Consider the following 17,301-nt stretch of genomic DNA (forward strand, 5'->3'; position numbering starts at 1 on the left):
CTGGGAAGGGGGACACTCGGTTATACTGTAGGTAGTGACCAGTAGACTGGACGAGACAGGACATCACCAAATAATGACCCAAAAAGTAATGGAACCTACCTGAGGATTTCAGGGGAGGTAGAAAATCAGAGCCTACAAAACAAATTTGAAAGGGAAGGAAGAAAAAGATTAAATGTGGTTTCTATATGCCCAGTTCATTGAATAAATAAATGTTTTCTAAAAGCCTAGGGTAGAGCCAGATTCTAAACTCCCATTTGTTCCCAACAATACACAACATACACAAAACTTGTGTAATTTTAATAACTTCATGCTAAATAGAATCCTTACTCCACGGCAGTCACTCACAAGCTGCTTATATGTATCCACACTTTTAGTCTTCAACAGTCTCTGGCATAGTTATTAATGTCAGTACCAGTACTACTCTCCCCCATTATACAGATGGGGCAGAGAGAAGTGAAGTCCTTGCCCAGGAGTACAGCTGGGACTGAACACAGCCAGCAGGCAGTGCAACTAAGACTCAACACTTGGCCTATTCCAGAGCACCTGAGAGCAGGTGCAGAAGGCTTGATTTGCAGGACTTTTCCTGTTGACCCTTCAGAACAGCAGCTGTCAGCCAGGAGCACACATCCAGGGCATCACACAGCTTTCTCAGAATGCACAGGACCAGATCCCAGCCCAGTCTACAGCAGGGAAAGAACCACGGGATGGTTATTTTAGATAAAAGCCCCCCAATGTGGTTCCTAGGCACGACTGTGCCTGGATCCTATGAGGCCACCTTTTGAAACAAAAATGTCTGTCCTCTTACTGTTTTTTACATAGTCTCCTCACCCTTAGTAAACTGTATAAAACCTCGTTTCTGTGTTTTACCTTCTAGATTATTACTTCCAGCAAACCAGATCTCAAGATGGAGCCACTAGAAAGGAAGATTTCTGTCCGGGAGCAACTAACGGTGGAGAAGGAAGAACAAAGCAAGAAAAAAAAAACCATGACCGATGTCAACTCGTGTGGGGCTCCTCTTGTCCCGGAACAAGAGGAGAGTGAAGGGGACTTCCCAAAGGACTCTGAAAAGCAATTGGCCCAGAAGTTCAAGGCCTATGAGTTGAGCCTGAAGGATATCCAGGCCATGCTGGTGTTCTGGGACCGCAAGCAAGGAGTTCAGCTGCCCCACGGAGGGATGGAGGAGGTGCCCCACGAGCCCGATGACCAGCGCCAGGCTCCCTCGGGGCGGCGGGGCCGCAAGGACCGGGACCGGGAGCGCCTGGAGAGGGAGAAGGCCGAGAGGGAGAGGCTGGAGAGGGAGAAGGCCGAGAGGGAGCGGCTGGAGAAGCTGCGGGCCCTGGAGGAGCGCAGCAATGGGGAGGGGGAGGGGGAAGAAGACCACGAGGGCAAGAAGGACCTGGGGGTGCCCTTCATCAACATCCAGACTCCGGACCCCGAAGGCTTGAACTGGAAGCAGGCCCTGGAGAACGACAGGCTTCCCAAGGCCGAACAGGTAGGAGTGGTAACAAATGAGGTAGCAGGTACCGCCATGCCCCGTCCAAACGGTCCTTCCTGTCGAAGATCCTCATCCCTTAATTTGATTCATCTCTGGTGCTCCCGGGGTAAAAGACAATAATGACTTAGAGGGACCTTTGGGCATTGGCAAAATAAAATCCATAGAAAGTCCCACCAGTCTTAGTATTCTATCAAACCTCACAGCCACCCGTACAGCTCATCTTTGATGTTTTCATCACTGTATTATGGGATGGCAAGGCAAGTGACTCCTCTACTCCAAAATCTCTTCCCCCAAAGCCTCCCACAGTGACAGAAACCATCCTATTAGATACCCTTCTCCGCCTGCATTTGTGAAAACCACCCTGGCCAGTGGAGGCATAGGGGGTATATTATACCTTTTATCCATGTGTCCTGGGAGAAGAGATGTCTCTGGAGAAGGGTCTGAGGAGTTCCCAGAGGGGCAGGAAAACTCAAGTCAGGATCAGCAGGCTTCTTGACATATGTGACGGAAAAGAATTTCAGCATAAGCCAGACAAGGGCATAGACAGAGGTTTATTTAGGAATGTAGATGCCTTGGGCTGGGGATCCAATATTTATAGCAGGGCTGTATCAGGAGCCAGACTGGAAGTGAGGCCAGGATGGAGCTGCACAATTTCACGTCCATTTTCCCTGCACGTACGTGTTTCCCTTGTTTTAGAGCATGGGCCAAGGGCCTGTTGCTCAAGATTTCCACCTGTGCTTTCTGCATCTCAATGGCTCATGGGCGCTTCCTTTAAGATTCAGTGTATCTCTCTGTTTATCCTAAATACCTATGTCATAGGAACAGGTTTCCTTCTGGAAAGGACCAGAAAGTACAATTTTAGGTTGTAGTTCATACACTCTGTATCACATCCATTCGTCTCAGTCTTGGGATGGTGAAAACAGCCTTCAATAATATGTAAGCAGATGAATATGGCTATGTTCCAATAAAACTTTATTTACAAAAAACAAGTAGCAGGCCAGAGTTGGCAGGGGAGAGGAGGAGCTTATGTTCTCTGACCTCTGATTAGTTTATCAGAAACTAGGTACAATGTTTCAAAGTAGAGAATGGAGCCTGAGAAGGTTACACATACTCAAGTGTTAGTGGAGAGTAATCCCCAAAGGGGCAGACTTCAAATGATGTGGCCTCACAACAAGTCTTCCCATAGTGGTCCAAGGTGGGGCCATAGGAGAAGTCTGTGGAGGACAAACCCCAGCAGCTCAGTTCACAGTTTTGCCTCAATACAAAAGAAATTGTGATTTTTTTTTTCCAAAAATACACCTTTTGAAAAAGACCGACAGCCAAGAACATCTCCTTGTATTGCTTTATACCCTTCACATCCGAAGTCATAGGTTAGACTTGCTTGGAGAACCTCCTGGCTCTGGTAGTTTAATAACTGGTACCAGCAGTTCAATGCTTTCCTCACAGACATTCTAAATACTGGGACGGTGTGTGGAGGGGGAAGTCCAGCTCCTGGCCCCTGGGATGAGAGGCACAGGGTGATTACATAACAGTGGTTACTTGCTAGACCTAACAGGCTACTTGGTCCATAGATTGAGCACTCAATAGCATTTATTTTTGTGATGAAAACAATTAGTATGGGTGTAGCCTGCTTATTCTGATGATATTTGCATGCTGGGAAGTCAATTTTCAACTCATCTGTTCTGGAAATTGCTCGTGCATTATGTATCAGAGATGACTGGGATGCTGTAGGAGTACATTTTCTCTCTCAAGGTTCTTCTTGACCTCTCTCCATTCCCATCCTTTATTGCATTCCTAGAATCCTTGGCGGATTTTTTGTTTTATGCTCTATTTGACCTGCTCCCATCCTAACTTTCTTTCACCTTTGAAAGGAAAGAGCATTTAAAGTGAAAGAAAATAGAAGCATGAAATATGAACATGGATGAAGCAACTCTACACTGTCGGCGTCAGAACCTTACTTACCAGCTGGTCTTTTCATGCAGATTGGTGCTAGGTTTTGGGCCATGTCAACCTGGTTTTTGTCCTAATGGGGTTTACAGTCAAGTTGCAAAGACAGATCATCAACCAGTCACAATACAGCATGGCAAAGACTACAGAAAATATAGGGAGCCCACAGTCTGTCTAGGGTACAGAGGTCTTTCTAGACCTCCCTTCAGAGCTGTTCAGAAGTCCTTGATGCCTGTTCTTGAACCATTCTTATTGCAGGTGTGTCCGTCAAGAATGTTGAGGGATGGGGGGTAGGGGTGAGCCACTCCTGCTCTCTCAAGGAGGTGGTTGAGATTTGCCTGGCCTCTGCATAGGAAAGTAATCAGGCCTTTCTTTTAGATCCTGGACATCTTGGGTCTGGGGTCCTCTGGACCACCCATCCCACCTCCCGCCTTGTTCTCTGTCATCTCCTACCCTGTGAAGCGGCAACCCATCGCCACCATTGACATCTTGAAACACTTTGTGTTTGTGACTCCACCAACGGATGAGGTCTCCCTGGTAGAAGAAAAGAAAGAACCAGACGCAGAATTTGAACTTGGCACCAACACTATCTCTCCAAAGGTAAAGCATCTGCTGCTGGTTCTCCTGACCTTGGCAGGACTTCAGAGGGCAGAAGGAAGGTCACCACCCCAAAGTGGCCAAATCCTGACCCTCCCTCTCCCCTCTGCCATCCTGTGCAAGCCTCTCCAGGCTGCACCTTCCCTGCATATGACTCGCCCTGCTTCCCAAGAGGTGGCTGAAAATAATGGCGATTGACCTTCCAACCTTTCCAGTCCCCAGGGGAGGGTCTAAGGAACTGGTTACATTACTCTGAAGCTCAACTGCAAGAAAAAAGTAAGCAAAACTAGCTCCTTTAAAAAGATACCCAAAAAATGTATTATGAAGCTAAGGTGCTTTACACAGTGCCTAAAAATACAAGGATCCACAGATTCCAATTCAGGGAACACAGCCAGGAAAAGAATCAGTTATTAAAGAGATTAAGATGGAAAGATTGGATATTTTGAGTAAAGTCACTTTTTATCTCCTTACCTGATACTAGAGTAAAATAAATTCTAGTTGGAATAAAAATAGATATAATCAAAATAGAATCATGTAAAAATAGAAGAAAATTATACAGAATTAGTAGAATAAATCACAAAGGGAAATAGATATGATAGCAATAATATGATATTAAAATTATAGAGGTATTTTTTTATCCCCGGAAAACACTGGCCCAAAAGTTTAATCTCTCCACACATGCTCCCACGAACTATGTACCTCTGCAGAGAGAAAATAAAATTACCTGTACTCTGCGGCACTGTCCTAGCATCTGTAACCTAGTGTTGAAGCATAAAGTGCCCAGTACCACCTATGAGTCAAATCAAGCTTTTAAGCCGAATTTACAGGAAATAGAGGGAGAAAAGGAGTAAGTTCAATGGCACTGTGAGAAGAGTCAGAACAATTGAAAGTATGAAATATACTGTAAGAACATAGATATGGTCTCTCCAAAGAGTCAGGACAATTGGGACAAGGTAGGAGGCTGGAGATTAAAGATACTAAACTCTAGGTTCAATCTATAGCACAAAAACAAACAGAAAAAAAAAGATACTAAATAGATTTCATGATAACCAATATAGGAGCAAATGGTTATAAAAAGAAATGCCTGGGACAAATAGGAAAATTTTAACATGGACTATATGCCAAATGATAGCCTGGAATTATTGTTCAGTTTCTTAGATGCTGTAACAGTATTATGGTAGTCAAGGTAGTCCTTGATCTCAGGCACAGGCTGAAGTACTTAGAGGCAAAGAGTTACCATCTGCAACTCACCTTCAATGGTTCCAAAGGAAAAACAATGGATGAAATAAATAAATATTACCAGCCGGGCCTGGTGGCACATGCCTGTAATCCCAGCAGCTGGGGAGACTAGGGCAGGAAGATCACAAGTTCAAAGCCAGCCTCAGCAAAAGCAAGGTGCTAAGCAACTCAGTGAGACCCTGTCTTAAATAAAATACAAAATAGGGCTGGGGATGTGGCTCAGTGATCAAGTGCCCCTGAGTTCAATCCCCGGTACCAAAAATAAATAAACAAATATTACCCACTGTTAAAACTAGTTATGACTGTACTAGGCCTTCAACTTTGCAAGTTTTCTAAAATAAAAAGTTAGAAGTGATAAATAAATTAAAAGAAAAAAATTAGTCAAGAAACATGAAAATACCCCTAGAAAAATGGAACCTTCTTACTAAAAGTGACATACTAAATATATGTTTATTCTACTACTTCAATAGTAGTAGAATAAACATATAATAGAAAGAGATTTTTTTAAACAGCATAAATCCTAAAAACAAAGAGAAGGAGAGAGGAGATGACCGGGAATAAAATATGCCAACAGAATATTGGAGTTGAGTGAACAAGATAGCTGGTCTCGCAATGCCAAAGAAGTTGGAAGCCCTGTTGCTATGGGTGGGCTGAGTACTGTCAAGGGCTGAAATCCTGGTCCCACAGCCTCCCTGCCGACTTCAGGTTTTCTCTGGGATTTCAGCCTCCTCTTCGGGGAGCAAGGTCTTATCATTGGCAGGCAGGCTGGACCCCACCTGTCACGCAGCAGCACCCACAGTACCCCCACCCCAGACTGCAGACGAGTCAGGGGAATCTCCATCTTTGCTGGTGTGTGCCTAAGATGAGTATTTAAGATCCTGTGTTCATTTTTAATGAAGGTCCAAGAGGAACAGCCCACCTCATCTAAGGGGGGAAGACAGAAAACAAAAGAAAAACCAGAACAAACCCGTGAGACTCAGAAGGAAAAACGTCGCATGGCCTTCAACAGGAAGGGCCTTGCTGGGGGGCCTGCTGGGATCATCACGCTCCTGACCGACATGGACCAGAACAACTTCAGCGGGCAGCACTCTCAGGAGAAATTCATCAGGTGGGCCTCCCGGCTGCCCAAGGGAGGGGGACGCAGAAGCCCCACACTGAGCTATCACAGCACCAGAGGGGAACAGGGCTGGGCTACTTGTGGGGCCCTGTGACCCGCAGTGCTAACCCCAGCAGGGCAGGGCCTCTCCCAGGCAGCTCTCCTACCCTCTCTTGCCAGAAGGAAACACTCTCACTTTAAAAGCCTGTGTGTTGCCAGGCCCGGCACCACATCTATAATCTGAGCAGCTCCGGAGGCTGAGGCAGGAGGATCAATAGTTCAAAGCCAGCCTCAGCAATTTAGCGAGGCACTAGCAACTCAGTAAGACCCTGTCTCTAAACAAAACACAAAATAGGGCTGGGGATGTGACTCAGTAGTTGAGTGCCCCTGAGTTCAGTTCCCAGTAACCAAAGTGGGGGAAAAAAAAAAAGTCTGTGTGGTCATTTCAGGCTGAATCACTTCCGATGGATCGTGCCAGCCAATGGAGAGGTGACACTCCGAGTACACTTCTCTTCTAATAGTCTGGGGAACTTTGATCAAACCTTTAACTTTGAGATACTCGGAACTCGCCGCCAGTACCAGCTTTATTGCCGAGGTGTCTGCACTTACCCGTACATTTGCCAAGACCCAAAGTAAGTGTATTTTATTTCAAAAGAAAAGGTTATCGTTTTCCTCCATGGTACTTTAAACAAGGCTGCTGTTAATAATAACATAGAACTGGTACAGCATTCCTGACCCTTTTGTTGTACAAGGCCTCAGTGTCTCAGACATTGACCAAGAGCCTCAGAGATGGCACGGTGCCACAAGTGAGTTCTAGACTCAGTTAGATCAAGTGTAAAAGGGGAGGGCAAGATAATTTGCTTATTTAATTGTTATGCAAATTTAAACCAATTTCATATTTGCTCTAGGATTTTTTCATCTTATAATGCAAATATGCATGCGAATCTCCATGGGTGGGCTTTTTTCTGAGCTGAACACCCCTGTGCAGTTTATGCACCACATAGAGATTCCTGGCTGAGCAAGCTAGCAGGGCTAATTCCCTGGAGGAGGGGGCCTTTTATACATGTCTATCCAGAGGAGCCTTTTGCAATTCTCACCAAAGGGCCCCATTGAACCAAGAACTAGTTTTCCATAGAGATTCTTGGAAATTTTTCTAGCTGGGCTCACTGGAACAGAATGCCCAGTTCAGCTCTATTATCAGCCCTTGTTGTGGCAGATACCCCTGGAATCTTTTCTCTGAAGTGCAAACCTTACTGTCCTCCCTTGGGGTGGGAAAGCCTTGACAAAGTTCCTCCAATTACTAGTAACTGTCTTCAGACACTTGGCCCCTTTGCAGAACAGGGAGCGCTAGGTTCTACACACATCAAGTGCTGTTGTTGAACTTCCATTCAAGCAGCTCACCTCACCTCTTCCTCCCCTGGGTTCAGAGTGGTATTCCCTCAGCGGAAGAAGGACATGAAGCCAAATGAGGTCATCTTTAAGCAGTATATTATGAGCTTGGAGAAGTTTTCCTTTGGACCACTCCTTTGTGGAAAATCAAGAGATAAGTAAGTGTTCCCTTATTTTAAAACAGTTTTCAAATGCCTGGGTTGGGCTTATGAATAGTACAAGATTTTTTTTTTTTTTTTTATGTAGACATAGCTTTAGCTGATTCGGTGTCAGTTAGAACCAAATCACAAATCAGGATAACTAGGTTATGCTTAAACACCCAGATGAATTGAAGACCACCAAATGAGAAACCCTGGGAGAGGGCCAGGTTTTGAAGAGTAGGATCAAGAGGTCGCTTTGGGATCTGTTAAGTTTGAGATGCTTGAAAGATATCTCTAAAAGCCACCGAAAGTGGAGAATAGGATATATGATTTGGATTCTCAAAGGAGAGCTCTGTCTTCAAGACTGCAAAAGCCATAGGCACAGATGAGATGGGCTAAGAGGAAAGCATTTTAGAAGAGAAGGACCAAAGATGGAGCCCCAGAGAACCTCACCATGCACAGGAGGAACCACAAAGGAGATGAGAAAGAGGGCCAGAGCTATTAAGAGAGACCAGGAAAGGGTGGTGTCATGGATCCAGGAGAAGAAAGAAGGATCATTTTTGTTGAATGCACTGAGAGGACAGAAGGATGAAGGCATAGACATTCACAGGGTTTAACAACATGGAGATCATGCCCTTCGATAGATGAATGGATTAAAAAACTGTGGCATTTATACACAATGGAGTATTACGCAGCACTAAAAAAACGACAAAATCATGGATTTTGCAGGGAAATGGATGGCATTAGAGCAGATTATGCTAAGTGAAGCTAGCCAATCCCTAAAAAACAAATGCCAAATGTCTTCTTTGATATAAGGAGAGTAACTAAGAACAGAGTAGGGACGAAGAGCATGAGAAGAAGATTAACATTAAACTGGGATGAGAGGTGGGAGGGAAAGGGAGAGAGAAGGGAAATTGCATGGAAATGGAAGGAGACCCTCAGGGTTATACAAAATTTCATACAAGAGGAAGTGAGGGGAAAGGGGAAAATAATACAAGGGGAAGAAATGAATGACAGTAGAGGGGGTAGAGAGAGAAGAGGGGAGGGGAGGGGAGGGGAGGGGAGTGGGAATAGTAGAGGATAGGAAAGGCAGCAGAATACAACAGACACTAGTATGGCAATATGTAAATCAATGGATGTGTAACTGATGTGATTCTGCAATTTGTATACGGGGTAAAAATGGGAGTTCATAACCCACTTGAGTCAAAGTGTGAAATATGATATATCAAGAACTATGTAATGTTTTGAACAACCAACAATAAAAAAAATTTTAAAAAAAAACTGTGGCATTTATACACAATGGAGTATTACGCAGCACTAAAAAACGACAAAATCATGGATTTTGCAGGGAAATGGATGGCATTAGAGCAGATTATGCTAAGTGAAGCTAGCCAATCCTTAAAAAACAAATGCCAAATGTCTTCTTTGATATAAAGAGAGCAACTAAGATCAGAACAGGGAAGAAGAGCATGAGGAAAAGATTAACATTAAACAGAGATGAGTGGGGGGAGAGAAAGGGAGAGAGAAGGGAAACTGTATGGAAATGGAAGGAGACCCTCATTGTTACACAAAATTACATTTAAGAGTTTGTGAGGGGAAAGGGGAAAAAAAAAACAAGGGAGAGAATTAAACAACAGCAGATGGGGTAGAGAGAGAAGATGGGAGGGGAGGGAGGGGGGATAGTAGGGGATAGGAAAGGTAGCAGAATACAACAGTCACTAATATGGTATTATGTAAAAATGTGGATGTGTAACCGATGTGATTCTGCAACTTGTATTTGGGGTAAAAAATGGGAGTTCATAACCCACTTGAATCAAATGTATGGAAGATGATATGTCATGAGCTTTGTAATGTTTTGAACAACCAATTAAAAAAAAAACAACATGGAGATCACCAGGGCCTTTAGTAAGAGTCCTTTTGGGGCACTCCTGAGAGTGAATCCCAAGTTTAGTAGGATGAGGAATCAATGAACAGTGAAAGAATGAAGACATGGTGTGAAGAAAACTCTTTGGAAAAGCTTGTCTAGGAGGAGAGATGGGCTAGAGTCAAGGTGGAGAGAGAGAGATGAGGCTGGGGAAGTCTGGTTATGAACTTTTGTTCTCCTGGTGGCTGTCTGCCGAGGGTAGGTAGGAAGAAATACCCTGGAGTCTCAGGAAAAGTCGGGTCCCCCAATGGCATAGCTCCCTGAGACAGCACACAGAATAGGGGCTGCTGGCCTTTGCCAGGAGGAAGCACCATCATCTCACAGTAGGAGCATGGCTTTGGGAGACAGTATGATCACAGCTTTGGTTAGAATGGTGAGGAGCTCCCTATGCAACTGTGTCTACTTACAATGTGTGAGGTCACCCTCCCAGGAGTGAAGAAAGTGGAGGAAGTTTAAAAATGTTGAGGAGGGGCTGGGGATGTGGCTCAAGAAGGGGCTGGGGATGTGGCTCAAGCGGTAGCACGCTCGCCTGGCATGCGTGCGGCCCGGGTTCAATCTTAGCACCACATTACAAACAAAGATGTTGTATCTGCCGAAAACTAAGAAAAAATAAATGTTAAAAAATGTTGAGGAAATGGAGAAGATATGAAAAGCATTTTTTGTGGGGAAAAAAGAGCATATTAGAGAAATAGATTAAAATTATCAGGCAAATTGGAGGCCTAGTAATCATAAATTTGTAATGCTACTAGTTTTTTCAGTTTATACAAATTTCTTATTGTATAGGAAGGAGATGAGATGGGAAATGGAACTTAACTCTCCATTCAGTCTCTTATTTGCTGTGATAAATAGAGAGCATTGGTTTTGTGCTTTCTTGGTAGAGCTGATGGGCCATTTTTGTCCTCCCTTATTACCTCTGGTTTATTTCCTGAGATGCTGGACTAGGAAGTGAAGGCACAGAGGTTTTACTGACATTCAAGACCCAGTGGCAGGACTTGGAAGGAAGACTGAAGGTTGATGTGCAGGATATACAGAGAAATCCAGGAGTGGGAATCAGGGAAATTCTAACTATTCAGAGAGGCATGTGTTTGGGGCAGCATTGACATTGGCCAGGATGTTGTGCCAGACAACAATAATCTAGGAAGAATGTGATTACAGTGGTCTAAAACAAAGCCCATTCAAATTGTTCAATAATACCGCAATGTCCTTCTCTGCAAAATGAGAATATAATAGTGCCCACCTCACAGATTTGGGGAGACCGAACTGGTTAATGCATATGAAACCTGTTAGCACAGTGCTGGGTAGCAGTGATGATCAGTCAGATGTAGGCCACAGGCCCTTTTGCAGTTATTCACACACAAAGTTCTCTGTCTCTCTGACATTGATTCGGTTTCTGTCATTCTCTCCAGCTGTCCTCCATGATAGCCTGCCCAAAGATTTTTATAGCTGTTTTTGTTTTCCTGGTCTATGCTCTGGTCTGATGATGTACATGTTTACTCCTTGAACCTTCTCTTATGGTTCCTTTTCTGCTACTTACCATTAGCATAGCATCTTCCAGTGGCCATGGCATTCAACTCTTTGGATCTCTCCTTAAGCACTAAGAAACAGAAACAGCCTAGTAACAGTGAACAAGATCAGATGAATCCATGCCAAGAGGTAAATGAGGTCACCTCCAAGACAGAAGTGAAATAGCAAGTGACTCAAAAGATAATCTCTCCTGGGGATATAAGCACATGGAAGGGCAGATCTGCATATTTCTCAGAATTCTTTGCAATAATAATAACTCTTCATTGGGCATTTGATATCTCCAGCTCTCCTAAAAGCTTAAGGTATATGATCTCACTTAATATTCAGCAATCTTAAGAGGCATTATCATCCCTCTCAGAGATCAGGATTCCAAGGCTTAGGGGGCACCCAGTGACAGTATAGTGTTCTTGAAACAAGTGTGCACAATAGATCCTATGTTCTTAGCCACCATCCCACTGCCTTGTCCTTTTGAATGGTGTTGCACTACAGAGGTTCCTTTGCCACCTGAATTCTCCTTCCATCCTCACAAACTCATCCCCATTCCTGTTTGTCTCCAGGTACAAGTCATCCTTGTTCCCAGGCAACATGGAGACGCTGACCATCCTGAACAGTTCCCCAATGGTGGTGGAGGCATTCTTCTGTTTTCAGAATGATATCAAAGCAAGTACCTACTTTCTGGAGCCTGTCAACATGACTCTGAAACCCAATGAGAAACAGGTAGAATTGCCTGGAAAAAAAGTCCAACATGGCCAGGGTTTCTTGGGAAATTTGAGGCCTTGGCATCCTCTATATAAACGACCTTTCTTTTGATTCTTCCATCAGATGCTAACCGTGTGGGCTTACCCTACTACAGTTGGCGTCATTGAAGACAGCATTGTCTGCTGCATCAAGGAGAACCCAGAGCCAGCTATCTTCAAATTAACCTGCCAGGGGATCCGTCCAGAACTCGAGCTAGAGCCCAAACAAATACATTTTGACCGGCTCTTGCTCCACAGGTCAGAGTTCTAAATGATGCCCAGGACTGGAATGGAATTTTTAAAACATTTGGTTCTAGAGTGGCCAACTCATCCTAATTTGCTCTGGACTTTCCCAGCTTCAGCAATGAAAGTCCTGTATCCTGGGAAACTCCTTAGTCCTGTGCAAACCAGGATGCCTAGAAGCCCTATTTAGGTCACAGAGTAGCTTGGGTTCAGTGGATAGATTTCAACAGAATCCCCCCTAAGATGAACTGGACTCCCTTAAGATCAACTAACAAAGTATATAAATATTTTCATTTTTCTCAGAATGACTAGCTTTTTCCCACCTTCTCAAAGTGGTCCATTACCTAAATGTTAAGAATCTGCTCAAGAAGTTAGGGCTCAAACAAAGAACTCTAGGCCAAATCAGAACTTACATGTTCATTCACTGGGATTGTATTATTCTAAGTAAAGAATGTTTATTCCTAGGAAAGATAATATTGTCATGTATATGCTGCATTCCTTGGTGAAGACCAACGAATACTAGTGAAGTATTCCTGATTAAATACTTCATCTGCCTAATAAATACTGACTATTGAACTAAATAAGAACTGAAGCAACAAGAACTACTTTTCTGACCCTCATGGAGAAATCCATATTAAAGGCAACTCTGACTATGGTCCAAGATTGGCAGTATAGCTGTGATTGTGAGGCCATCAATTAATTTCTCTAAGCTTCAATTTCTTCATAGGTCATGTTAGATTAATAATATCAAATTCTATTATTGAACACACTTTAGTAATATGACATATTATCAGGTCATTGCATCCAACTACTTTAGTGTCTCCCTCTTTAAAAGGATGATTATTAGGTCATATTCAGAAACCAATAACAATCTTAATTATGGCAACCCTGAGTCCATGGATAAAGTTTTTTGCCAGCCACCTAAAGAGCCTAGTGCAGCATCCCACCTGGAACTCCACTGTCAGTGGTTTTAGTTTTTCACATTGCAAAGCCCCTGCCCTTTTAAATCATATTGCCCTTTTGCAGCATTAAATTTTACCTTTAGCAGGAGTGCATGGCTGCTGAGAGTGAAGCTTCAAGAGAAAGGCAAGCAGGTAGGACAGACGGTCAAGATAGGGCCCTATCTTCAAAGAGGAATGAGGAAAGAGAAGGCTGCCTTTTCTGGATAAAATCAGAAATGCTTGGCTTTGATTCAGTCCTTTGATTCAGGTCCTCAAAGATGACCAAAATTTTGTAGTTAGCAGACACAATGACATTAAATCAATTATTATAAATATGTTCAAGGTCACAGTGAAACATGGGCTCAAGATGAATAAATAGATTGAGAATCTCATCAGAGGAATGGAAACTATTGTTAAAAAGCACACAGTGACTATTTCAGATTTGAAAAGTACAATGTGTGAACTGAAAAGTGCACAGAATGAGCTAATCAGCTAATGGTACAGCAGAAGAAAGAATTGATAAATCTGAAAACAGATTTGATATAATTATTCAATTAAAGATAGAGAGAAAAATAGAAAACATGACCAGGATCCTAGTAAATGATGAGACAATGTCAAGCAATCTGAATTTTTGTAATTGGAATCTCAGAAGGAAAAGAAATAGATAATGAGGCAGAAAAAAAGAAAACTGTATGAGTCTTCCTCATATTTTTTGTGAAAAAGCATAAACCTAACAGTTCTAAGAAACTTAGCCAACCTTAAGATGGGTAAATACAGTTATAGCCAAGTCTTGCCTCTAAATCTGTCACTTTGGAGCCATCAACTAACCTAAGCTTCAGTTTCTTTATAGGTCACTTGGGATTAATAATATCAACTCCATCTACTTTACATGATAGATTAATAACCAGGAAATAAAACCAAACTGTGGCAAAGTATAGAACAGCTACTTAAGATCAGAGATAAAGATAAGATCTTAAAAGCAGCCAGGGGAAAATAAGATACATTATGACTGTCTTCTCATTTTAACAATAGAAGCTGGAAGACAATGGAATAGCATTTTTTAAAAATGTTATTTTAAAAAGAAAATATTATCAAACCAAAAATCTAGAACAAGAGTATCCTTCAGAAATGAAAAGTAAATACATTTCTGGGTAAATAAAATTGAGATCATTTATTGCCACCATTTCTGTATTACAAGAAGCTCTAAAGGAAGTTTTTCAAGTTGGAAGAAAAATGACATCAGATAGAAACTTAGAGCTAAAGGAAGTAATGAAGAATACTGAAAATTTTAAATATATGGCTAAAAATAAAATGTTTAACTTTCCTTGATTTAATTAAAAGGCAATTTAATGACTAAAACAAAAATATTAATACTATGTTGTCAGACTTAAAAAGCACGTAGATAAAAACATGTATGTAGATATAGATGTGCATCAATAATACCACATTAAAATGTGTGGTGGAGATTAAAGAAATTTATACTATTGAAGGGATCTTCATTTCATATTAAAATGTACAATATTAATTCCAGTAAACTCTGAAGATTAAGAAAATATATATGTATTTATATATAAATAATATATACATTTATATATATTAATATATATATATATATATATGATAATCATAAGAGCAACCAGTAAAAAATAATGCAAAGCAGTTTAGGTTACACAAAGGATTGGATTAATAAATCAGACCCACAGAAATAAGAGATCTTATCTGGTTATCAAGCTTTTCTAGCAATATCAAGGATTCAAGCAATCCAAAGGCACCAGTGAAGAATAAGGATGTCGGGGACCTCTCTTATCACTCCCCAGGTCTTTCCTTTCCACATCAGCCATGTTCTTTCTGGCCCAAATTAACAACTCAGACTCTAAGTGAGGTTTTTGAATAACTTCTCTCAGCAGGGATAACTGATTATAAAACATGTAATAGTGCTAGGTGGTCACCTAGCTTATGTGATATCATCCAGGGAGTCCATTTCCATAAATACAGATTCCAAATTTATCTACATGAGCAATCCTAAAGCAGGAACATCTGCTAACATTCCAAATCTAGGGATTATTTTCCTAGGAAATGTTACTGGCCTATTTACCATGGGATCCAGCTAACATCACTTTTACAAGGAGATTAGAGCTGGTCAACTATCTTCTTTCTTATCCCAGGATCATCTCCCCAAGAAAGAAATGGGTCAGAAACCAGATTCATCCACCCCAGCTGTGTACCTTAAAGTCAATTAAAATATTATATTAAACCAAAGAAATGAAACAAAAAATACAGGCAAAAAGAAAGAAATGAAAGACAAAGGGACAAAAGAAAATGCTAGAACATTTTTGAGACATTGAGAAATGTTGCCACTGATAAACAGGGATAGCGAGTTCAAAGCCAGCCTCAGCAATGCTGAGGCACTAAGCAACTCAGTGAGACCCTGTGTCTAAATAAAATACAAAATAGGGCTAGGGATGTGGCTCAGTGGTCGAGTGCCCCTGAGTTTAATCCCTGGTACCAAAAAAAAGAAAAAGCAGGAGATACATTTAACAATGGTAAAAGGAAAATTTCATAAGGAAGACACAATTATCAAGAATGTATATGTATGGGGCTGGGGTTGTAGAGCACTTGCCTAGCACATGTGAAGCTAGGCACTGGATTTGATCCTCAGCACCACATGAAAATAAATAAATAAAATAGAGGTATTATGTCCATCTACAACTAAAACAAATATATTAAAAAGAAGTATGTGTACCTAAGAACAGAGCTTCAAAATACTTGAAGCAAAACCCAGTAGAACTAAGGGGACAATTAGATAAATCCATAATCATGATTGGAAACATAAATACCCTTTTATGAAAGAGGAAAAACTAGTCAAAAGATCAGCACAGAAAAAAATATCTAAATAACACTATTAATTACCTTGATCTAATTAAAATTTAGGTAACACTACACCCATCAACTACAATGTTTGTTTCAAGCATACCTACACCATATGCAATAGAGTACTGAGCCATAAAACATATCTCATTAAATTTCAATTGATCAAAGTCTTATATGTTTTCTGACCACAATATATTTAAATTATAATCAGGAGGAGCTACAAATAGAGAAAGGGAGATTAAAATGTGTCTTGTGATATTAATTTAGAATTGAAGTTCTCACTATGAAGTCATGATTTTTAATACACAGACGCACACACTTCCTACCTCTGTCAGTGGAAGGGCCTGGAAGCAATGAAAACCAGTAGCAAGGGGCACACTAACATCCAGATCTGGTTTCTAGTATCATTCTCTCCCCCAAATAGGGACTCCAAGGGAAAAGATGTCTTCAAGGCTAGGGCAGGGAAAGCACAAGAAGCACCAGATGAGTGGAGACTTTTTTTGCACCAGAAAGTAACGAAGCACTTAACAAATCATAGAGATACAGCAGAAGGGCAGAGGAGCTAACTCAAAGGGACTCCAACCAGCTAACTATGAGACAATTTGATTGTCAAGACAAATAATGATGGTAATGGAATATAGCATATCAAATAATAATCATGAAGCTACTGCTATAAATAAGTAGATTAGTAAATAAATACAGAGAATGGGATGTTCTTCTTGACAGCAGAACACCAACTAATAAACATGGGAAGATTGCTCAAATTAGATAATGATCAATGAATGCTAAAACTAGTGGGTGGACCTTTGACCAGGAATAGGATGTTTGCATAGTCTCAAAGTGTCTCCCCACAAACTACCTATTACTTATAAAGGAAAAAAATAATAAATTGACAATGGAGAAATCTGGTGGGCATTATCTTAACCAAGTCATCAAAACTAACATCACTAATATTGGGACAAATTGACATCGTGGGACTCCTGATAAGATGCCCTGAGGACACACATTAGCAACTTTACAGTACTGCCAAAAATTAGTATCTTAGATCCAAACATGAAGAAGCATCAGACAAACTCAAATTAAGAAACAGCCTACAAGGTCCAGTTGAGGTGGCACATGCCTGTAACCCTAGAGACTCAGGAGGCTGAGGCAGGGGAA

The 17,301-nt window shown here is 41.6% G+C and overlaps 1 protein-coding gene across 6 annotated transcripts in view; it reads left to right on the forward strand.

The window, feature by feature from the left end:
• The window catches only part of Hydin (HYDIN axonemal central pair apparatus protein), a 398,809-nt gene that overhangs the window by 313,685 nt on the left and 67,823 nt on the right, over positions 1 to 17,301 (forward strand). For all 6 annotated transcript variants that reach the window (XR_009225878.1, XM_058575799.1, XM_046435142.2 and 3 more), the window contains 7 exons: positions 875 to 1,492; positions 3,821 to 4,042; positions 6,178 to 6,386; positions 6,824 to 7,006; positions 7,802 to 7,921; positions 11,909 to 12,068; positions 12,174 to 12,346. Coding sequence is in view for 5 of the 6 variants with exons in the window: in XM_058575799.1 (XP_058431782.1) it covers positions 875 to 1,492; positions 3,821 to 4,042; positions 6,178 to 6,386; positions 6,824 to 7,006; positions 7,802 to 7,921; positions 11,909 to 12,068; positions 12,174 to 12,346 (1,685 nt within the window). In the remaining variant the exon portion in view is untranslated. The remainder of the gene's footprint in view (positions 1 to 874; positions 1,493 to 3,820; positions 4,043 to 6,177; positions 6,387 to 6,823; positions 7,007 to 7,801; positions 7,922 to 11,908; positions 12,069 to 12,173; positions 12,347 to 17,301) is intronic.

Source organism: Marmota monax, unplaced genomic scaffold (genome assembly GCF_021218885.2).
Source record: "Marmota monax isolate L192 unplaced genomic scaffold, Marmota_monax_Labrador192_F-V1.1 WCK01_AAM20220418_F8-fsc00024, whole genome shotgun sequence".
In the NCBI taxonomy this organism is placed as follows: domain Eukaryota; kingdom Metazoa; phylum Chordata; class Mammalia; order Rodentia; family Sciuridae; genus Marmota; species Marmota monax.